General features: G+C 43.1%; 3 protein-coding genes across 13 annotated transcripts in view; 2 read left to right on the plus strand and 1 right to left on the minus strand.

The window, feature by feature from the left end:
- baz2ba (bromodomain adjacent to zinc finger domain, 2Ba) overlaps nucleotides 1-6569 on the plus strand; it is a 73215-nt gene extending 66646 nt beyond the window's left edge. For 6 of the 11 annotated variants that reach the window (XM_008404439.3, XM_008404440.3, XM_008404441.3 and 3 more), the window contains 11 exons: nucleotides 583-727; nucleotides 846-1666; nucleotides 1745-1997; nucleotides 2074-2229; nucleotides 2340-2500; nucleotides 2601-2929; nucleotides 3511-3646; nucleotides 3729-3875; nucleotides 4098-4399; nucleotides 4551-4694; nucleotides 5046-6569. In XM_008404439.3, coding sequence (XP_008402661.2) covers nucleotides 583-727; nucleotides 846-1666; nucleotides 1745-1997; nucleotides 2074-2229; nucleotides 2340-2500; nucleotides 2601-2929; nucleotides 3511-3646; nucleotides 3729-3875; nucleotides 4098-4399; nucleotides 4551-4694; nucleotides 5046-5202 — 2751 coding nt within the window. In that variant the 3' untranslated portion in view covers nucleotides 5203-6569. The remainder of the gene's footprint in view (nucleotides 1-582; nucleotides 728-845; nucleotides 1667-1744; nucleotides 1998-2073; nucleotides 2230-2339; nucleotides 2501-2600; nucleotides 2930-3510; nucleotides 3647-3728; nucleotides 3876-4097; nucleotides 4400-4550; nucleotides 4695-5045) is intronic. The other 5 variants (XM_008404443.3, XM_081605110.1, XM_008404447.3 and 2 more) reach the window with 1 other exon arrangement.
- A 1109-nt stretch (nucleotides 6570-7678) lies between these two features.
- wdsub1 (WD repeat, sterile alpha motif and U-box domain containing 1) lies at nucleotides 7679-16213 on the plus strand. Its single transcript, XM_008404432.3, has 12 exons — nucleotides 7679-7774; nucleotides 8875-9333; nucleotides 9771-9958; nucleotides 10134-10220; nucleotides 10320-10413; nucleotides 10904-10937; nucleotides 11042-11082; nucleotides 12314-12414; nucleotides 12549-12569; nucleotides 13063-13242; nucleotides 14544-14678; nucleotides 15227-16213. Exons 2-12 carry the CDS (start codon nucleotides 8936-8938, stop codon nucleotides 15376-15378), a joined length of 1431 nt encoding a protein of 476 aa, XP_008402654.1. The 5' UTR covers nucleotides 7679-7774; nucleotides 8875-8935; the 3' UTR covers nucleotides 15379-16213.
- Nucleotides 16214-16997: 784 nt separating this feature from the next.
- LOC103462298 (protein TANC1-like) overlaps nucleotides 16998-22142 on the minus strand; it is a 43813-nt gene continuing 38668 nt past the window's right edge. Inside the window, exons 25-29 of the mRNA XM_081605111.1 lie at nucleotides 21734-21763; nucleotides 21562-21653; nucleotides 21328-21474; nucleotides 19306-19406; nucleotides 16998-19175 (exon numbers count right to left, since the gene is read on the minus strand). Coding sequence (XP_081461237.1) covers nucleotides 17813-19175; nucleotides 19306-19406; nucleotides 21328-21474; nucleotides 21562-21653; nucleotides 21734-21763 — 1733 coding nt within the window. The 3' untranslated portion in view covers nucleotides 16998-17812. The remainder of the gene's footprint in view (nucleotides 19176-19305; nucleotides 19407-21327; nucleotides 21475-21561; nucleotides 21654-21733; nucleotides 21764-22142) is intronic.

The raw sequence follows: 22142 nt of genomic DNA on the forward strand, positions 1-22142 counted from the left end.
GTTTTTGAATACATCTCGATAGACAATTGGCAAAATGAGAAACAAGTCCCACAACTAAACTACGCATCAGCTATGATGTCTTAAAATGTAAATGGTATTCTATGAATATGTGTGCTGGCATGGGGATATTAGCCTATTGAATTACCTCATTAGCGTGTTGTGCAGTGCTTCATATTCATTGTTGTGCCAGGTTATCCTAGACAGGACCGAGTTCTAGATTCAGGTCACCCAGGTTAGAATGAATGAATTCATGGCTAGTGTTCACCATGTAAATATTGTGAGTCAAGCTCACAGCTTCAACATGTCTGTTATTATCACTGAATTCCCAAAACTCTCACATATTTTAATGCATTTTTTTTTTCAAAACAGCAAAAGTAGTTTCAAATATTGGTGAAAATCAGACAGTTTTGATAAGTTTTACCACTGTTAACTAACACTGTGGTTGATCCTCCTATTTAATAAAAGGGAGAGAGGGTAGTTATATATTTGTAATATCATGGGAATAACAGCATAATTTAGCTCGATGTTCTCAAAATATTGAAGTTAAACAAAATATCATGTGGTTTCTTTATATTTTTGCAGCAACATCATCAGACCAGAAGAAAGCTCTTTGAGATATCTCATTCTCTGCGCTCCATGATGTATGGTCAAGACCGGTATCGGCGCCGGTACTGGGTTCTGCCACACTGCGGAGGGGTCTTCATTGAAGCTATGGAGAGTGGAGAAGGTAGAGGCAGCACAAAGCACTCATGATTAGCACATTTCTTTTGATCCTCTTCACAGTATTTGGAAAGTATGTTGTTTCAAAAATATTTGCGCTAAATACTCTGTTATTCTTTCCTCAGCCCCAGAGGAACTCGAGGAAGAGCGGCAGAGGAGGAGGAGAGCAGCAGAAGAGGTCAAGGTGAAAGAGGAACCTCAGGAGTTTGAACTGCACAAGGAGAAACCCCGCAGCCTCGACGGACAGAACCTTCGGACACCAAGCTTGGAACAACAGAAAGACGAGGGTCAGGAACATGAGGGAAAGAAAAACACTCAGACTCTGTTCTACCAGCAGGCCGGCTGCATCTCCAAACTGTGTACACTCCGAAACGTTGGCAAAAACGTTAGCAAGCAATCTCTAAAGGCAGAAGAAAAGGAGAGTCCACTTGGGATACAAGACATTGGTCCCGTGAACATTCCTAATGCCTCCAAGAAAGAAACATTACCTTCCCCCAATCATACTACCCCAGAGCCGGCGGCAGCATTAACTCCTTCCTTAGTGACCACTAATGACACTACAAACATCCCTACTCTGGCTTCAACATCTTTATCTTTCCCCTGCCTGCCGGTCCGACAGGAAAGCCCAGGGAACACTCCTCCAACTTCCTCTCCTGCGCCATCTCCACACCTCATATTCCAAGCCAATGACCAGTTGCTCAGAGTTCTGACTGAGAGGAGTGGGCACTGGTTCAGTCTACTTCCTCGCAACCCTTGTGACCTCTCTTCTCTTACCACTACTCCGCCAGGAGCGCCACGTGGCTCTCCTCAGGCGTCTTCAACACCAGGCAGACCTAGGTCTCCACCTCCTTCCCCCGCTCTACCTCTCACGCCTTCTGCTGCCTCTGCGTCCGCTAGCCCGCATCACCCAACTGGTCTCCTCAACTACCCTTTGTCTGCCCTGCAGGTAAGACCGATGTCCAGAATAAAACATTGAAGTTTTATTTCCAGTTTTACTAAGAGTTTGTTTGTCTCTTTCTTTTAGTTGAAGTCAGGGGGCTCATTGCTTGGGGTTTCTTTTGCGAACTGGCCTAGTGGTGTGATAAGTCCCAGCTTACCTCTGTGCAGTAGCCCCAGCCCCATGCCAGGTCATTCCCTGGAGGGCAACACAACAGCAAGTGTCTCTAGTAAGAGTGAGTCACCTATACCTCGCATTGAGAAAAGCTCCTCTATGCCCTCTCCCGCCTTGGAGATGCCGAAGTCGCTTGACCACCCTGCACCTCGGCCCATTCCAGAAGGTGAGTGACCTCGGCACGTTGGTGATGACAAAACACCAACTTCTGCTAATGGGATTGCGTGTGTTTGTTGTCTCAGAACTGCTGACAGGTTGGTGGCGGGTGTCTCACATCGAACAGCTGCGGGCACTGGTTAATGCTCTCCACAGTCGAGGAATCCGGGAGCGGGGCCTCCAGCGGCAGATGCAGAAATACCTGGAGATAATCCCACAGGTTTGCACCAAACACAAAGATGGTGAGTAATGCAACAGGTCTTCCTGTTTGTGTAAATGTTCCAGAAAGCTGCATTAGCAATTTTTGTTTTGTATGCGAGTCTGTGTAACTTCTGTTGTGTCAATCCTCTAGTGGCCATGATTGAGCTCCGGGAGCTTGAGGAAAGCCAGGTCAGTGTGGAGTCAGTGCGGGGCTGGTGTGTGGAGGAACAGGCCATGGAAATGGACATTGCTGTGCTGCAGCAGGTTGAGGAGCTGGAGAGGAAAGTGACTGCAGCCAGCTTGCAAGTCAAGGTAAATTTTGGATATCCTTCTTCGTGTTGTGTCCAAATTGGAATAAAATAGGTTTAAACGCCATCTGGTCAGAAGACATAACAAATGATATCCCATCCAGGGCTGGACCTACCCAGATCCTCAGTCTGAGCGGGAGGATCTGGTGTACTACGAGCACAAGCCCCCCACTAAGTCAACACCAGCATCAGGAAGTGCAGGAGATAAGGACTCCAAGGAGCATCTTGAGGAACGCGGAGAGAAGGGCGGGGTGATGCGTCACCTGGACAACCCTCTGGACATAGCAGTGACACGTCTGGCCGATCTGGAGCGCAACATCGAGAGAAGGTACCTGAGGAGCCCCTTAGGTACCACCATTCAGATCAGGCTGGATAATGTGGGTACGGTCACTGTCCCTGCCCCCGCCCCATCCTCTAGTGCTGACAGGGAAGGGTAGGTCATTTCTCCAACCAAAGCTCCCCACTCTCCCACTAAGACCCCTTCCTCTCTCTGTCTGTGCTTTTTGTTTCCCATGTCACTCCAAAACTGAGGGTCTTGGTTGCTTTAACAGCAGATGTTTGTGGTCGCTTGTCAGATTTGTGTACATCTGTTTTTGTTGGGTCTCATGGAGTTTTTTGGGGGTTTTTTTGGGGGGGAGGTTGGTAGGGGCTTCACTCAGTTTCATTTCCTGCACATTGTCATTGTTCAGTGTTGTTTGGACTTTTGTTTCCTACAATCATTTGCATGGTGTTGTTACTCTGTAACCTTGATTATGAGCAAACCTTTGGCTTCCAGAATTTAACAAACCCTCAAACTTTCTGCATGAGCGTACCTTTAACCTGACAGAATGGGTGTGCACCTCTCCCCAGCACCTTACACCCTCATGCCTGTCTCTGCACAGCCAGAGCTCATAATGATCTGCTGTCTTGCTGGCAACTTTTTTCAACTGATACCAAGCAGCTTGTGTGAAAACAGACCCATATATCTTTATTTCGTTGTGCATTTTTGATCCTCATCCTCTTGTCCTCTCTTAGTGGTGAGGAGGAGGTAGCCCACGGTATGAAGGTATGGAGGAAGGCTCTGAGCGAGGTCCGCAGTGCCGCCCAGTTGGCCATGTGCATCCAGCAGCTGCAGAAGTCTATCGCTTGGGAAAGGTCTATCATGAAAGTGGTAAGAAAATGTTATAGACAAAGGTTATAGACAAACCTCGGGAAGAGCTTTCTTGTTTTAATGGACGGGTTTGTCTTTTTAGTACTGTCAGATGTGCAAAAAGGGGGACAATGAGGACCTCCTTTTGTTGTGTGACGGCTGTGACAAAGGGTGCCACACTTACTGTCACAAACCCAAGATCACCAGCATCCCCGAAGGAGACTGGTACTGTCCAGCCTGCATTTCAACGGTATGTCACTGTAAATAGTATAATTGGGCTCATATCTTTTAGTTTGGATTTTCAGGATCCTGTAGGATCCGTACCATCGATGTTATTAAAAATAGATGCAGTGATCTCCCAACAGTTTCCAAGCCATGTAAATTGTTTATAATTCGAAAATTGAGTTGATCGACATAACTTCAAGACTCAACAGTTTTAAAGATTTTGTGTACTAACTGTTCAATTTCACAGGCAAGTGGTCCGTCCCCAAAGACCAAAAAGCCTCCAGCCAAAACTGTAGCTTCTGGTGGAGGAAGCAGCAAAAAAAGCGGGGAGTCCAAGAAGAGCGTGAAGCAGACAGGTAACGGGGAGGTATCAGAGGAGGATTCAGTCAGTGCCAGCAGCACGCCCAAAAAAGGATCAAAAGACACCAGCAGGAAGAGAAAAACAGAGGAGGCTTCACCTGCTCTGATACCAGCCAATCAGGAGAGCCCTGTGTGTGTGAAACGAGCCAAGACGGCAAGAGACAACAACAGGGACCTGGGATTATGCAGGTATCTGCCCTTGGCGTGTTCGCTCTTGTCGTCGTTTTTTTTTTTTTTTTGAATAGTTCTTTAAAGTAACTAAAATCAACACACATTCTTTGCTGTAATCAAGAGCTTGTTACGTCACCAAAACCAATTCTTGTCTTTGCGTTCCCGACAGAGTACTTCTCGCAGAGTTGGAGCGGCATCAGGATGCATGGCCTTTTCTCACGCCTGTCAACCTAAAATCGGTCCCTGGCTACAGGAAGGTCATAAAAAAGCCAATGGACTTCTCCACTATACGTGAGAAGCTTGTGAGCAGCCAGTGAGTCCCCAACGCTTCTATTTGTTCTTTTTCTTCCTTTAAACCTGCGGGGGATTTCCATGTATTTTAAAGCCAGTTTTTCAGGAAGGAACGTGCTGGAACAACTTAGAAAATGCTTTATCTGCTTTTACAAGGGTGTTTCTGTAGATGAAAAAAATATAGGGCTAAGTGTCTTCACTATGAAAAAGAAAACAGGATATAGAAGAAGCTTTCATCCATCCATCTCTTCATAGTCTGTGGTTTTAATTGATCCGGTGTTTAAAGGCTAAAATCTGTCATAATACCTTTTATACAGAAAAGCATTTTATTGGTAACATGTTATGGCTTAATGATTGTTTCCCTTTATTTCAGGTATCAAAACCTGGAGACTTTCATTATTGATGTCAACTTGGTCTTTGATAACTGTGAAAAATTCAATGAAGACAATTCGGACATTGGTCGAGCCGGTCATAACATGAGGAAGTTTTTTGAGAAGCGCTGGACTGAGCTTCTGAAGCAAACAAACTAAACTGTTCAGACTCTCCTTGTGAACCCATTCAACGTTTCATACGGAACAGCAGGTTTTATTTTATTTTATTTTTATTTTTATTTTTTTCTTACGGAGTTTGTGGCTTTTTGCAGGATGGAAGAAAAAGTCGGCTCCTTCATAAGGAATCCATTGTGTGCTTAAGAGAGATATCACCATACAAAAAAAAAAAAGAATAAAAAAAAACATTGTTACATGAGGTGCGCTGGATTTATTACAACAGGGATAAAAGCCCCAAAGAGTCCCAGAGAAATGGGGTGTCCTAGTGCAATACCATTCCCTGTCTCAGAACACTGCACTGAATGAATCCTCAAATGTCACTGATGTATCTGCGCTAGAATACTTTCCACTACCTGTACATAGTCTTTTGTTATTTAATCGTATTATAGTGAATGTATTTAATTTTGTAATAATTATTTATGAATCAAGGTCCACTTCATTTTCTATGAAAAAGGAGGAATCATCTAAACTGCTTTGAATTTAAATCACAACAACAAAAAAAAGGAATGTGTCTTTGTGTTCTGATTTTTTCCCCCCCAAATATCAAAACAAAGCCAAGAAAAGAAAGAGAAAAAAAAACTGTTTACACTGTTCAGTGCTTTGGGGCATCAGAGAACTGTATTCATTTGTTCAAACTGTAAAACTGCGTTTATTTACAGGAGCAGCAGAGGAACAGTTCGACAACGGCGATCCGTGTGTATATACTGTTTATTAATGTCAATATTATGTCTTGTTTGCAACGATGTGTAAAAATTGTTTAAGAATATTAAGATATTGTTTATGCCTTAGAATGATTGTAGCATTCTATTTTAGTGAACGTGATGAAAACATTATCATAAATATTGTTTGTACAGTATATACATATCCTCTGCAAACACTGTGGTATCCTTAATCTTGGTAGTGCCTACCCTTCCAACAGGGGCATGTAGGGGATGTTGTTGTTTTTTTTGTTTTTGTTTTTTTTTTTAGTTTTCATTCTTACGACAATTATTTTTTTTATATGATTTAAATCTGACAGGGCCTCCAAAGTTGGACAGTAACACAGAAATCATTCCTCACCTCAGCAGAGAAACAAAGGAGCAACAAGCATTCGGTTTCGCTTCCATGATGCATTTCCTCAGAATCTGCCACAATACAGAGGACCTAAAGGCCATTTGTAACCACTGTGTTGAACCTTGCTGTGTGTCGTGGCCTGATGGAGGCAGCTAGATTTTTTTGTACCCAAGTCGAAAGTACTTGAAGTTACTTTATTTAAGATATTGTGGAATAAAAGTATCATTCTTTTGTAGGAGCTTTATTTTTCACTAGTGTGTGGCACGGACCTATTAAAAGGATGTTTTTCAACGTAAGCGTCTTACACTTGATTCATTTCAGTTTCCACTTCACATAGTTGCTGCTTCTGTTTTGGATTACCGGATTAATAACCTTTATTCTCTTTCCAAGAAGAAATTAAAGCTCGGTACGCGTGTGCCGCTTAAGCTAAGGGTATGATGCAAGCCATGATGGAATAAATTGACAAAAGTGGTGCCAAAAACAGGCACAAAGTAAAACATAAATCGCAAAATAAAACATGAACTTCACAATATAATACATTATTATGCACACAAAACGTTTTCGTCGTAAACATATGCAAGAGCAGTTTTACAAATAAGTTTACCTTTAGTATGTCAATGATTATTAATAAAAATGTATTCTTTAGTTAAATGATTTTACATCAAAATATTAGGAAAATACTTTTAAGTATAATATTCATTCGTATTGTAGGTACTTTAATGACCTCGCTTCACACTTTGCAGAGTGATAGAATTATGTTAGCAGTTTTACAAGCAGGGGAAGTTTTCTTGATCTTAATGCAGAAACCAAGACAATTTACTATTATGTTTCATTTCTATTTGGGATGAAGAAGAAAATAAAATAAATATGCAATTCTATATCTCTCTAAAATAAATTCAAAGAGTAAGAGGGGCCTAATATTATTTTACTCTGTTTAAAAGTGCATCTATTGATGATAATGGATTGGTAAAAAAAAATTACATGGAAAAGATGGAAACAATCATTCAAATCACTATTTTGTGTATATCAGAGCTCACCTGCTCCTCAAAAGAGGAAGTGATGCTGCTTTTGTCTGCAGCCAAAAGGAGATATAGATGTCCCTTTTTCTTCCTCACCTTCAAGCCTCTCCTCGGGTGACGAGGCTGCAGGTCCAATCATTCTTCCACAGGTTCTTGAAAGTCGGTGCAGACCAGCTATATGGGATTCTGCAGCACCTTTTCAACCACAGCCTAAATGTAATTTAAAAACTAGCGCATTAATGAAGTATTATTGTATTTAATATAACTAAAATTAATTAAAAAGTTTAATAAAAATCGGTTTTGGTGTTACCATAATCAGCACTATTACTAAAGGTAACATTTAAAAAAATATATTTTAATATTTGATTATGACTTCCTATTTCCGAGCTACAGCGAATGCAGCATCGGGAAGATGCAATGACGTCACGGTCAGCTGAACAGAGAGGAAGTAAACAGTGAATAACAGAGACGGACAGAGACGAGTAAGATTCACGTTCGCTCTTGTTAAACAATAACAGGTGCTGCCGGACGCGGTCTACTGACTAATCTTTTTTTTCTTCTGCAGTCTGTTTTTTTAGGCTGGCTTTTATTTTATTTCTTTATGTTTCATATAATGGCAGAAAGTAGCTTCATAATCCTGAAGAACCGTTAGCTTCTAAAGCAGCAACAATTAGTTGTTCTGGTTTGTTAGTTAATTTAATTAAGACCTCCTGGCAGAAAAAAAGGTGATAAAGCTTTTGGGTTATTATTTCATTTATTTCTATTTCATTTCGTAAAAGGGAAATAATGCCGATATAAGCTGTCAGAATAAATTTTTAACCTGGAGGTATACCTCCAGGTTAAAAACTTCTCAACAAGTGAGAAAGATAATAATTATTTATTATCTTTCTCACTTGTTGGCATCAGACTATCCTTTCCAGTTTTCAAGAGTCTGGTCAGGATCAAACAACGAGATCTATTAAACTTCCTGTAGGAACCAGGATTCCTACATAGTCTTAAAACGTTTGGATATTAATTTGACAATTGTCCAATTCTGGCTATATGGAGAAAAGAAAGCCGAGTCTGGAAAGGTGTTTCTAAACTTTTCTTCATCTTTATTCCGTTATTGAAATGAAATGTGACTTGCTTACAAATACATTGATTTATGCTAGTTTACACTTGTTCGTATTTAGATTAATTGTCCTTGTATTACCACATCAAAAATAAACTATTTGTCCTGCTAAATGATTAGATTAGATTAATCTAAACTCATGGAAGATTTGAGTGATTGTTAGGCTTGTAGACCTTCTAAGGTCAGGGTTTTAAACTGCAAACAAATTCCAGTCTTTGGAACTTTATAAACAAAATAAAAGTTATAAAAGCTTATGAACTGACTTAAAGTATTCATTGTTATTAATATCCAAACGTTTTAATCAGGCCTGATTTAATAAAAAATAATGTCCATGCAGATAATAGAAGCTACCTTAGTAAAGGTTATTTGCTTAGCTGTCAGTCATCACATGCTTGTGATACCAGTTTTAAAAAAAAAACTTTTGATTTTGTGGAGATTTCTTTATTAAATTCTCTACTTAACTTATTCAAGGTCTCATTCTGGATCTGGATCTTGATCCAATGTCCTCCACTCTTTAGCGTCGGATCTGCGGATGGCGTCTGTAGTCTGCACCCTGCGAGACCATCAAGACGACATCAACTGGTGCGCCTTCTCCGCCAAACTGTTGGCCACCTGCTCCGGGGACAAAACCCTCAGGATATACAATGCTGAAGACTTCTCCGAGCTGCCTTTCTCACCCCTGAAGGGACACGGCTACAGCGTCCACTGCTGTTGCTTCAGCCCCTGCGGCCAGCTCCTCGTCTCCTGCTCCACAGATGCGACCGCGGTGGTGTGGTCCACGGTCACGGGGGACATCGAGGCCGTCCTGGAGCATCCCGGCCGCAGCCCCGTTCGGATCTGTGCGCTGTCTCCCAACGCCGCCCACCTGGTGTCAGGTGCGTCTGACGGCACTTTGGCTCTCTGGGATTTCCACTCCAAGAGGCTGTCCAGGTAAAGTGAAGCTCTGTGTTTCCTGGGAGCTAAAAATCGTTGTTCGATTACTCGATAGCATGAAAGCAAATTTGTTTTTACTGTTAGTGATGCAAAAAATAGAGATACTATTTTATCTGTTTTCTAATGAAAGATGAATGTTTTCAGCTAATTTTATAGCCAGAAGAAAGAATTTGTTTAGACTAAAAAGCTGCTCTTTCATCCTTTAGTTAAATCCGCAGCTATTCTGTTTATACAGCATGATAATAAAATAGCATCACAAAATCAACCACAATATCAGCGCAAACAGCTCTCCCTGCACCACATGGAGCAGTGCTGCGACAATATTTGCTCTTGTTGTCGGCACCAGATCCCTCTGATTCTGAACAGTGATGAAAAGCAAACTATTCGTTCAGCTGTTGTTGTTGTTGTTTTTTTTTTTTTTATATTTCATAAAGGACTGGAGGAGTGAGAGACACAACAATGGTAGCTTGTTCCTTCAGCCCTTGCAGTCAGATGTTCATGACGGGCTCCACCTATGGAGATCTGCGTCTGTGGGATCTGCACTTGAACCAACTCCTCGCGAAGAAGGATGCCCACGACCTGGGGGTGTCCTGCTGCAGCTTCGCTCCCATCATCCTCAGCTGTGAGAACTCCAGTTGTGGATTTATGTAAAGCGCACAGTCCACTACTATAAATAGGGCTTATTTTTAAAGTCACCTTGGAGAAAATTAGAAGATTAGTGGAAATAAAAAGGCAATGTTTTTAGAGGTTCTCTGAGAACGGTCTTTGAATTAATTTTATTTGGTGCTTTTGTTCAGGCAACCAAGTTGTGCAGTTTCGTTTGGCATCCTGCGGACAAGACTGTCACCTGAAGATCTGGGTTATTAACAAGTTCACCTATGGAGGTACAAATGTATTTAGGTCCACAAACTGGAATTGGTTCTCTTCACTTGTTGGTGATATTTAAACCTGTGCAGAACCAGACCTGCTGCTTTACCTTGCAGGCTTTGACATGGTGCTCCTACATACGCTAACCGGCCAGACGGCTCCGGTCTTCTGCTGTGCGTACTCCTCTGATGGGCAGCTGCTTGTGTCTGGGTAAGATCCTAGCTTGAAGAAGAAATAAGAAGAGGGTCTCATTCTTTCATTCTCTCTCTCTTTTTTTTAATCTTCACAAAGCATCCTTTATGCTTGTAAAATGATGTGTAGCTGTAGATTGTAAAACTGTGTACAAGTGCTCTACACAGAGACCACCACTAGGTTCCTTTTGCTAGTGAAGCTCTAACCATCCTCATTCTCACGAGAAACTCTGTTGCCATATGCTTAATGTTATTTTAAATCACTATCTGATGTTTAATAGGTCAGGCTTGATCTATTTATGATCGAGCTATAGATTTCTGTAGAATGTTTACTTGAACATGCACAGTAAGTAGGCCACCTTCAACATATTTATAATTGCAGTGTTTCTTTAAAACCACTAGAGGGAGACAAATGATGAGGTTTCCTCTCCCCGCCACTCAAAATGGAGAAGCTGGGTTTGAATTGATGTCTAGGAACTGAACAGATTTTTCATTCTTATGTCTTGCAGCTCAGTGGACAAAAGCGTCAAGGTCTATGATGCGGTGAGTTTCTCTTACTCACATCGTCGCTCTAACAGATGTTTGCTTTCTATCCCTGAATCCATGTTCCTCATGTTGGGTTTTTGCTGCTTTTTTTTTTTTCTTAGAATAATGCCGTTCTGCTTCACACACTGAACCACCATGAGAGGTAAATATTTATTTATTTTAATGTTGTTAAATTTTGGTCATTATAAGCACTTTTAAACTTTAGGTTTCAATTACAAAAAAAAAAAACAACAATCTGTGATGAGATGGCAAACTAATAATTTCTACCTTTTTAGTAATACTGCATTATCAGAAAAGAGCAGAATGACGTTTTCAGGTTCATTTGGATTATTTTTTTCTCTTTTTTTCTTTTTGAATTAGCAATACTTTAAGAAACTTAAAATTTTAATAGACTGAAAAATACATACCGTACATATATTGTGCTGCATCACTGATTCCGAACATTGCCTTCCATTTTTAAATGCGTAGGACCGCGCTCTCTCCACCCCCCCCTACACTCACAGATGAATGATCACACAAGCCATTTACAACGTTTCAGCCACCTGTGTCTGAAAGGCATCGAGCTTCTTTCAGTGGGGGCAAATGAAAGTGCTTTTGGGGGAGAGAAAAAAAAAGAAAGAAATCAGTATCTAAAATAGAAGCAGGAAGATAACTGAAGGGAAAAAGAAGTAAATCAAAACTTTAAACAAACAAGCAAACAAAAAAGGCTTCCCGGAAACTCATTTGACTTTAGATTTAAATTCAGAGAGAGTCTTGATTGGAGGTTTAGCGAAGCTCTCCTCTCGGCTTCTGTGTGAAGCCAAGGAGCTTTTGTGGATCAGCATTTCTCAGCAATCCAGCTTAGGTTTTAGAGAGCTCTCCCTCATTAACTCTGCCTTTGCCTGTTTAAATCAGCTGAAATTTAGATTTTTAGATCAGTGGATCCTGAACTGTCTGGTAAGGCACAGTGGCGTTTGATTTAAGCGTTTCTTTTCAGGTCTTGGAAGGGAAATCGGTGTGTGTTGGGTAAGAGTATTTTCCCCTTTGCAGATTTCTTCTGATCTTTTGTGTGTGTCGCATTTTAATGTTTCACATCATCAGAAAAAAAAGTATCTAAGTAAGTACAAAATAAAGTTTTCACATAGTAATTTAATATATAATTATAAATTATAAAAGAACCCTAAGGCTGCTGTGCAAAAGGAGAGCAAGCCACAAAAGGTAATTTCTAAAGAAGGTGACAAGTCACGGGTGGAAAATTGAGTGGAAGGAAAAGGTGTGCTAGAAAAGGAAGTGGCCACAAAAGGGGTAATTGCTGCTTTTAGACAAGCTTTCCATATCCAGCTTTCTGTAGAGCATAGTTTGGGTATCATTCATGTACCTGACTCCCTCCGCAGGTATGTGACAGCATGCGCCTTCCATCCAACATCACCACTGATCGCCACCGGGTCCATGGATAAAACCGTAAACGTCTGTCGGCTGGAGGACGGACGCAGAGGTGAGGAGAGAGCAAAGGCTCAAAAATCACACCATTAAGAGTAACATAGATATAATTTATTTATGGAATAATAATTGTCCGGTAATCTCTTGTCACATTTTCCTCCTTTACTTCACATGCTGTTCGGCGGAAAGGAGGGAAGTCGTCGTCGCCTGGTTAGTTTTGCATTTTATCTTCAATATTGGCATGCTTTTGCTGCGTTTACTCTCCTAGCGATTATTCAGAATAGAAGATAATTGGGGAAATCAAAACCTGTTGGTTAAATCTGGGTTTATTAAACTGGTCTATCATGCTAGTAGTGTCATTTTTTATTTATTTATTTATTTCATTTTAGTCCAGCTCCACCTGGCAGCGAGGGACACAGGTGTTGTGTGCTTGAGTGCTCTCTCTTCATTACACCTCAGCCTCAAGTGTCTCAGGTTGCTTTAAAAGTGCTTTGCAGGTCCCTTGCTTTCAGTTTTGTTTTTGTTTTTCTCTGTCTTAAAGAATAGTCTGTGCAGACACCCTGTGAAGGTGAGGGATTAACAAAAAAATCCGTTCAGCTTAAAACGCAGGGAGGGAATATTTGGTCTTGTTTTTTCCTAAAAGGTGCTGCAGCCATCAGCAGCTGACCCCCCTCCCCCCTCTCGCCTTGACTCGCCCTCTCAGGAAAAGCCGTGGCGGGCCGATCGAAGCTGCTGGTCGCCGATTGGTCGGAGGGGGACGTGTCAGAGTGGCTGGTGGAGGAAGGACTCCAGGGATTGGTGGACAAATTCAAGGCCAACAACATAGATGGGACAGAGCTGCTGAGTCTCACCAAGGAGACGCTGGCGTCAGAGCTGGGCATAGGTGAGGAAGACAAATGTCACACTCTGCTCAGCGAGAGCACCACCACTTGTTCACTTCCTCCCTCTCTTGTAGTTCTCATCTTTTTGTTGTTTTTTTTTTCTCTGATAGAAGAAAAATAAATGTTTTACAGCACTGATCTCTTGTAAGAATCGGCAAGGAAATGTGCAGGGATTAGGATTTCTTTTTACCTATTCACATGGATAAAGGGGCAGCGCAGCGGATTAGAGTGCGGGTGAAGGAATGAGTGTTTACGCGGGGTTTTAACTCGGCGAGATTACATAATGTTAGGCTGAAGCGCCAAAGCGCTCAGCTTTAAAGAACTTGGTCAGTTCTGGCTTTAATCTGGTGCACTTTGTAGGTTACATAACCCAATCCTCAAAGCAGAATTTCCCATAAGTAATAAAGTGGATTTTACACCTAATATCGTTAAGCCCCTTTTGGTTATTTCCGTGTTTGTTTAGGATTTTATTTATTTATTTGTATTTATTTACAATAGCATAGTCTAGCTCTCTTACTGTTTCCGTGTGTTTGTGAAGCGATGCCACAATGGCTGAAGTCTGAGTGTTATGTTGTTGATTTCAGTCTACCAGCTCAGGCATCATTCGTCACGTAGTTCTCAGCGAACGTTTGCTGTAACGCCACGAAATGTCGTCATATCCATCCCACAGTCACTGTCAATCACTGCTCAGTTTACACAGCATCAGCTCTGTGACAGCTTGTGTTCACATTGATCTGTTTTTAGCAACACAGCATGAATCCCACCTTCTTAGCAGAGCTAACTTGGAGAACGGTGCCGAGTGGCATCGTGTTTTATCTGCTGCTATGACAGACAGACAGACAGACAGAGGGAGCAGGTGTGTTTTTTTTTTTTTCTTCCCCAATGGTGGGAATCAATCGATTCATGCTTTGCTTCCTAAAAGGTAGAATGCACCAGTAAGTTTGTCAGGGAGGTAAAAACAAAACAAAAGAAAAAATGTTTTGTGTACATTTGTTAATCATCTCCGATCTCTTCGGTACTTTTTCTTCTCAAGGCTTTTCTGCCTGTTTGCTGTTTAAACTGGACAGACGTGGTTTGCTCCCACGGCGTTCACTCTCTCCCACGCTCGCATTTGCCATTCAAAGAGTGAAAACTGATAAACGCTGGAATGACAAATGCTCAAGACGCTCACAGTGATATTATTGTGCATGGAAGTGTTGGGTCAAGAGCACATTTTCTGCTGTGACATATTTCTTCTTCTTTGTGTGTGTGTGTGTGTGCGTGTGTGTGCGTGTGTGTGCGTGTGTGTGTGTGTTTTGTTTAGAGTCTGTCGGCCTGCGAGGTAAACTCCTGAGGAAAGTGGAGGAGCTGAAAAGTGATTCCATGTCCTCGGGGGTTCCTGATGAGTTTCTGTGTCCGATCACCAGAGAGCTTATGAGGGAGCCTGTCATCGCAGCTGGTAGGTCAACGTCACTGCGCCAACATTTTTCACATTTAGCCTAGCTGTTGCTACAAAACTAAATTCATTTTAATGGGATTTTATGTAGGAGACCAATACAAATCGATCCAATAATGGTATACATTTATGATTTATTTTACATGTATATAAATAAAAATTGTAAAAGTGAGGTTTGTATTTTTATTCTGAAGCTTTTTCCAATTTCCCATGCATGGGAAATTGCTCAATTGTTGAAGGATTTCTCTCCTCGGTTTTTGTTTTTGAGTTGAACATCCTGGCCATCCTGAAGGAAAAATGGTGAGAGGTTGCAAAAGACTAGAGACTGGGAAGGAGGATCACTTTCCAGCTGCCAGAAATGCAGTGGAATCTGATTTATCTTGAGCTATTTTGAGAAAAAGGGCAACATTTTGCATGTTTTTATTCATAAAAAAAAAAAGAAAAAGAAAAGACTTCACAATAATGCACCACTTTGTGTTGGCATACTACAAAAAGCTGCATATTACAAGACACTTAAATCATGTTGTCACCGACCCTTCCTGCTCCAACAGACGGCTACTCGTACGAAAGGGAAGCAATCGAGAACTGGATCCACACAAAGAACCGTTCCAGCCCAATGACCAACCTTCCCCTGCTGACAACACTCCTCACGCCCAACCACACCCTGAAGATGGCCATCAGCCGCTGGAAGACCAGCCAGTAGCGTCCTCCGACCTGGTCGGCGTGTTTCCTTCTGAAGTCGATACAAACAAGATGCGACTGCTTCTGATTTATTCTCACGGTGAGGTTCTTTGCGGAGGAGCAAAGCTGGATTAGGTAAGGATGAAGATTAAGTGTAGATCTGTCCGACTCTAACGTCCTGTAATATCGGAGGCCGGCAGCTGCACCGCAGCAGAGACTGAGATCTGTTTGTCACCACTGCTGACAGACAGTGTGTTGCTAAAAAAAATATAATAAATATGTAATAATCAGTTTAAAAAGTCACAAAAAAAAGAAAACCTTTCATTAGTTGATTTTTATTCAAGTTCCACAGTTATGTTTATATTTACTTTATAAGTGGGTTCACAATTATGTCAGAACAAATTAGAGGAGGGTGATATGATGATGTTGGATCATGAAGAACTAGAATGTGTTCTGGAGAGTCAGAAAGTCAGAGTTGGTCAAACTGAACAACATGTGTTGCCACCTGCCCACCTTATTATGGGATATGTCGGCATTATGAATACCTCCTGAAGTCTTAATATGAATCAGCCTGAGCTGTGAGAATCTGTTGTCGGAGAACATGGTGATGTTCTTCTTCGCCTGAACTCTTTCTGTTGTTTATTTCTAGAAACGCTGCATTAAAGATAAATATGTTCATTTCCAGAAATGAGACCTTTACCTGAAATACTGCTGATCACCACTTGGTGCATATTTTGAAGCATCTCTGGCCTCTTACATTGACTTGCACTTAAAATCTGTAAAGAGGATGATTAAAGTTACAGTGCCAAATTTATTGGTACCCTTAATAAAGATGTGTAAAAAAAATCTTTGCCTAATAGATGTATAGTAATTTTTTTAAAAATCTGGTAAGAAATGATTTTTTAAAAATTATTTACAGAAAATGTTATGCTTTTAGGGGCTGCACAGTGGAACAGTTGGTAGAGCTGTCGCCTTGCAGCAAGAAGGTTCTGGGTTCGTTCCCGGCCCCGGTCTTTCTGCATGGAGTTTGTATGTTCTCCCTGTGCATGCGTGGGTTTTCTCCGGGTACTCCGGTTTCCTCCCACAGTCCAAAAACATGACTGTCAGGTTAATTGGCCTCTCCAACTTGCCCCTAGGTGTGAGTGTGTGTGTGTGGTTGTTTGTCCTGTGTGTCTCTGTGTTGCCCTGCGACAGACTGGCGACTTATCCAGGGTGAACCCCGCCTCTCACCTGGAACATCAGCTGGAGATGGGCACCAGCAACCCTCCCGACCCCACTGAGGGACAACGGTGTAAGAAAATGGATGGATGGATGGTTATGCTTTTAGTTTACAATATTTGTTCATTTCGGTACAGAATCTGTTGTTGCGTTGTCGTTTCTTGGCACCACATGCGGGCAGCGACAACACCGGGCCTAAACAGCTCAAGCTTTTACTTCTCAGGAACATCTGTCAACATCCAACTGGTAATAAATCACTTACATTCATTAAGACCGTGTGACATTTATATGCAGCAATGAATAAAGTTTAATTAAAGCAGTCGGTGTCGTTTCACTTTAATGTGAAGATGGACAACAGTTTTTCCATTCATATGCATGTTTTTCAATTTTAGTGTGAAAGAAGTAGATATAGAAATACAGTCCTTCGTTAATATATATGTTTTTTATTATACCACAGTTACAATGTGGCAACACTGTGTATATCATAGTATAACTCTGCAAAGGGTATATGACAACTATGAACATAATGCAATGTAATAAGTCTCTTAAGATTTATCTGTCCTACGTTCTGTGATTTCTCTCTTTGCGTCCTTTTAAACTCATAAACACTCGATCTAAATATGTTCTCTGCTATGCAAAAATAAATAACATACTATATACTGTGAATATCGATGCAGTAATGTCCAGTTATGACAAGAGGTTTCCAACAATGTTCTTTACAATGCCATTGCTTATCAAATGTACCAAGGAAGAGAATCTTAAAAGTCCACAAAGTAATCTCTGTTGAAGCCTGCAATGCTGACAGATAAATCACCTAACGAGGAAATATATTATCTGCAAAGGTCGTGTACACCGTACAAATATAGATGTTTTTTTAAAAGACACCTGACAATAGAAATGGTCATAACCTGTAGCTAACAGCGTGAGGTTTTCGTCTATTCGTGCACAAAGCTTCCTCTGGCTTATTTATTTCGTATAATTTGCTAAAAGTTGACACAACGTACTCCATTCTCTATTTTAAATCTCTACTTAAGGTATGTCTGGTTTCCATGAATACACTAGTATGCGTGTAAGCAAAAGCATCGTAGCCTGAGTTCTGGTTCTGGTTCTAGATTGTATATGCAGTGCAGCAGCAGAAATCTACAAAAACAGGCTCAGGGAAGGGAGCTGCTCTCAGATCAGTCTCCTTGCTACCTTATGCGGCGACTCGAGCACGTCTGCGCTCTGACGAACTCCCCTCAGACGTTGGACTCTATAAACGAGCGTTTGGGTTTGATGGGAGCCATGTGCAGCGCCGGGTTGTCCCTCGTGAGGCTCGCCTGTCTGTGCCGGCCCTCAGGGAAGAGTAGCTGGGAGGACGCGGCGCCTCTGCTCTCTCGCTGGTTGGTTCGCTCTCCGAACTCCCGGACCTGCAGCTGGCTGCTGGAGAGCTGCTCCTGGAAGGAGGCGCGTTTGAACTCGCTGCTCAGCCCCTGGAACTCCATGACGGACATGCCGAAGCTCTCGGCGCCTCCCGGGCCCTGTCGGCTCATGCTGGAGCTCTGCTGGCTGTGGACGCGCACCGCCTTGTCCATGACCCCCATGAAGGGCCGGGGCTTCAGCTCGGGCTTTGCCTTGAAGCTGCCGCTGCTCTTGATGGGACACGGGGGAAGGTCCGGCCCCGGCTGCCTGCCTCCGCAGTCCGACAGGTTCCCGCTGGAGGCCTGGCTGGAGCTGGAGCCCCTCGAGCCTGCAGTCCCCCCGCCTCCTCCACCGCCATCCCTCCTGCCGTCCAATCCGGACCCCAAAGCCAGAGCAAGGCTGTCCAGCGGGCCGGAGTGGGCGGACAGTCTGTCGGAGCCTCTGGAGAAGCTGGAGGAGCGCGGCTGGAACATCTGGAGAGGCCCGGGCGGGGATGAGCTGTTGGGGGACAGCGGGTGGTAATGCTCGGTGGGACTGTGTCGCGAGTGTTCGCTGGCTGACCCGGAGCAGATGTCTATCCCGCCTGGAGGGGCTGGCCTCAGGGAGGTGGAGATGTGCCTGCCTGGTAGCGGGCTAGACGGGCCGCAGAGAGACATGGGCCTGACCGCGCCTCTGCTGCCCGACTGCAGAGAGTGGCAATTGTGATGAGTCCTGCCGCTCTGACTCTGCGTCTGTCTGCTCATGCCGTGGACGGGCTCAGACGCGTCCACAAACAGCTGGTTCTGAACAAAGTCGTCGGGAGGGAAGCACGGGGACTGATCGGGCAAACCAAACGTCACGCCTCCGGGGAGCGTCCGGTTAGGACCGTATGGATTCAGAGGCCAGAACTCCGGACTCTTCCCACAGTGGAGACCCACCTCGTCCCCTTCCTCCCGGTCCTCCTCCCTCTCCGGATTGAGCTGGTCTGCTGGGATCGGCCTCTCCAGGCTTCCCTGTGAATAGACGTCTGCTTCCTCCTCTGTGGGTTGGTGATGGTGGGCGTGGGGGTCCCTGTTGTAACCCGGCGCCGCGTTGTTGCCAACTAGCTTCTGATGATGTTTGCATTCTTCCTCTACTCGCACCAGCAGGCGGCGGATCTCCCGGTTGGACGGGCAGAGCCGTGCCGCTTCGTGGAGGTCTGCCAGCGCTGCAGCAAACTGCCTGGAGAGGACAGGGGGGAAACCAAGAGGGTCTTTTTGAAACACAAAAATACTTTACAGAGCCACAGAGGATTTTCACATGAATTGCTCTAATTTCACATAACAATAAACTTAAACGCGGTATGATTTACCTGCTGCTCCTCTTGGCCCGCGCTCGGGCGTAATAAGCCTCATAAGACCGGGGTTTCAGTTCCAGAGCTTTAGTCGCAAAATCCTCAGCGATGCCAAAATCCTGCGTTGTCACAAAGAACCATCGTTTTAGCTACACTGCTGTGAAAATGTATCGTAAAAACAATTTGTCGTATCAGACAAAGGTAAGCCTGGAAAAAATGTAAACAGTTTTCAAGTACAAACTGCCATGCAGAGGCATATCATTTAGATTTAAGTGCCCACTTTGACTAGGCCACTCTAAGATCTTTGATATTTTTTTTCTACATATTTGCTTAAACTGTCTCCAAGTGACAGGTTAGTATGAGACAGATAATCTGTGAAAAAACTATCAAGTTCCTCTGCCTCTTTCTTGTGAGCGTATTGCTCTCTGCAGAAATAAACAGCTTGGTCAGAAGCAACCAATCAGGGCCAGGAGGAGTTACCATGGCCACAGATGACGGTGAATAAATACTTTTTCCTGTAATGGTAAATTATTTTTCCACCATTACCACATTTAGCAGCATGTACAAAAGCATGACTGACAGCACAAAGACCTTCCTCCTGGCTCTGATTGGTTGGTTTTGACTGAGAGCGTTGCGTGTCTTCAGACGGCAATAAAAGCACTGGGAGGAATTATTTTTGTAAGCGTTATGTACTGCAGCTTTAAGTATGGTATGTTGTTCATATCTTGAAGCATCACACTGCCACCATTGTGTTTGGTTGTGGATGCGATGTCCTTTTTTCTCAAATGTTAGTTTTATGCCAGATCTTGTACGCCTTCCAAAAAGTCCCTAGTTTGTTCGGAATATTTTGCTAAATGTCTGTTTATTGGCAGGTCTTTTGTTTTCCTTTTGCTCAACAGTGTTTTTTCTTTCTCCCTCATGGATGCCATCTTTGTCTCTTTTTTTATTGCTTAATTGTGAACTCTGAAATGGATCGAGTCAAGTGACGCCTTTCGATGTAGATCTCTGGAGCAGTTTAGTACCTTCTACAGGCTGAAAGTGACTAAAGGTTTCTATAGATGTGTTGCTTTTTGACATCTTTAATCTGGTTAGATTTAATGGCAATAATCAGACCTGATTAAAATGTGGTTATTTGCCATTAATTTATATTTTAACAAGGGGCGCACCCACAATTTGTATTAACTCTGGTTATTAGCTGAAGAAGAAAAAAATAGGCCTGTAACGCCGCGAAAACATTTTCACAACACAGTCTGACGCCACGCTCAGGCCTCAATCATTCTTATTGACGAGAAGGAGAAGCGAGCGAAACAGGCTGAGAGCTGCTGCTTGTTTTCCTGCAGGTTTTCTCCGCTCCTCTCATCACTCTCAGGTGAATATTTAATGACGCCGACACAATGTGAATTTGTCCTTGGAAAAGAGGTCAAAACAACGGCGCTGAATTCTGATAATCGCTGATGAATGTTTAATGACGGTATCATGTACACTCTCCCTCGTTGGCTCTCCAAGCCAAAAAACATTTTGAGTTACAACGATGAGGATCCAGCCGGCGCGCTGTAAATATGCCGCCCTGTCAAAACGCACAGAAAGGGAGAGCGCTCCCTCCCGTCGGTCGGAGAGAGTGACCTTATCACATCACATTATTTGCTCCATTATTCATCGGCTGCAGTGACCCTAAGGATGGCATTTTTACACAGTCTGTTAGGACGTCTGTCATCACCAGGGTGGTTTCTAAACCTGGCCGCAGGCCACGCACATCCGTCTCCGCGCTAACAGCACGCACATTATGCTTCCACCTGCTTCCGGGTCCTTCTCTCTGTTTATCGTACCAGGGAGACGTCGAATTAGGTCTGAAAAGCAGCAATATTTCTGCAGGGTGCCCGCACTAGTAGCTTTTTAATGTTTAGAGAGATAAATTATATATCCGAAGGAAAGCGTCCCCGTGTACTGGTCAGCCCGTCCTTCTTTTCCCTTCCCTCAGCATCTAATAAACCTGCTGGTGTTAAATAGTGCATGAGTGATACGGCTTTTTTAGGACCTCACGTTGGTTTTTCTGCGGCAGCGCGAGAGGTTCAGATAGAGGGAGACTCTCAGGTCTTTGAGTCCTTTCAGCTCGTCTCCCTGGCCCTCGCGAGGGAGCTTCCTCAGAGCGTACTGGTAGCGCTGGCCGGCTTCCTTCATGCGCCCCTTCTGAGGAACAGAAAGGGGTCGCCAGGATCAGGCTTGGAGCTTTTTTATTCCAGAGATTCTTCACAACAAACCCTGGATGAAAGTTACCTTGTATAGTATGTTTCCTTCCTCCATCAGCTTCTGCAGCAGGATGAGGAGAATGTCGGGTTTGGAGGAAGCCATAGCCCACGTAGCGTGACCTGACGGTGGAGGCGTACAAACGTTTATCTTCACGCGATCCGGCTCGCCGCGTCGCTTTTGCGTTTGATAAATCACGTACCTGATCGATCGTGGGGAGTGGTTTTGTAGCCTTCGTCATTTGCGATGGAGAGCGAAGGAGGATCAAAAAAAAAAAAGAAGAGGTGAGAAGGAATTTTGAGTAAATAAGATGAAAACGTAGCAATGACCTGCACAGCAATGCTAAAGGAAAACAAATCTAAATCATCTCTTGATCAGGGTATGACAGAAACTACGACACACAATCTTACCAAGTATTTTGGTCTAGTTTCCAGGACGAATGTCTTGAATACACTTGAAATAAGACAAAACTAACTTACAAATCACTTTTTAGCACAACATAGGAGCTTGTTTTAAGCTCCTAAATTATGGATCATAGCATATGCCTGTACATGTACTGTATGAATTTACGTCTGCATGTCTTTTTAGCAGATTTTAGCTTTTTGTGTGAG

The sequence above is a fragment of the Poecilia reticulata genome, chromosome 3 (genome assembly GCF_904066995.2).
Source record: "Poecilia reticulata chromosome 3, P_reticulata-male-v2, whole genome shotgun sequence".
NCBI lineage: Eukaryota > Metazoa > Chordata > Actinopteri > Cyprinodontiformes > Poeciliidae > Poecilia > Poecilia reticulata.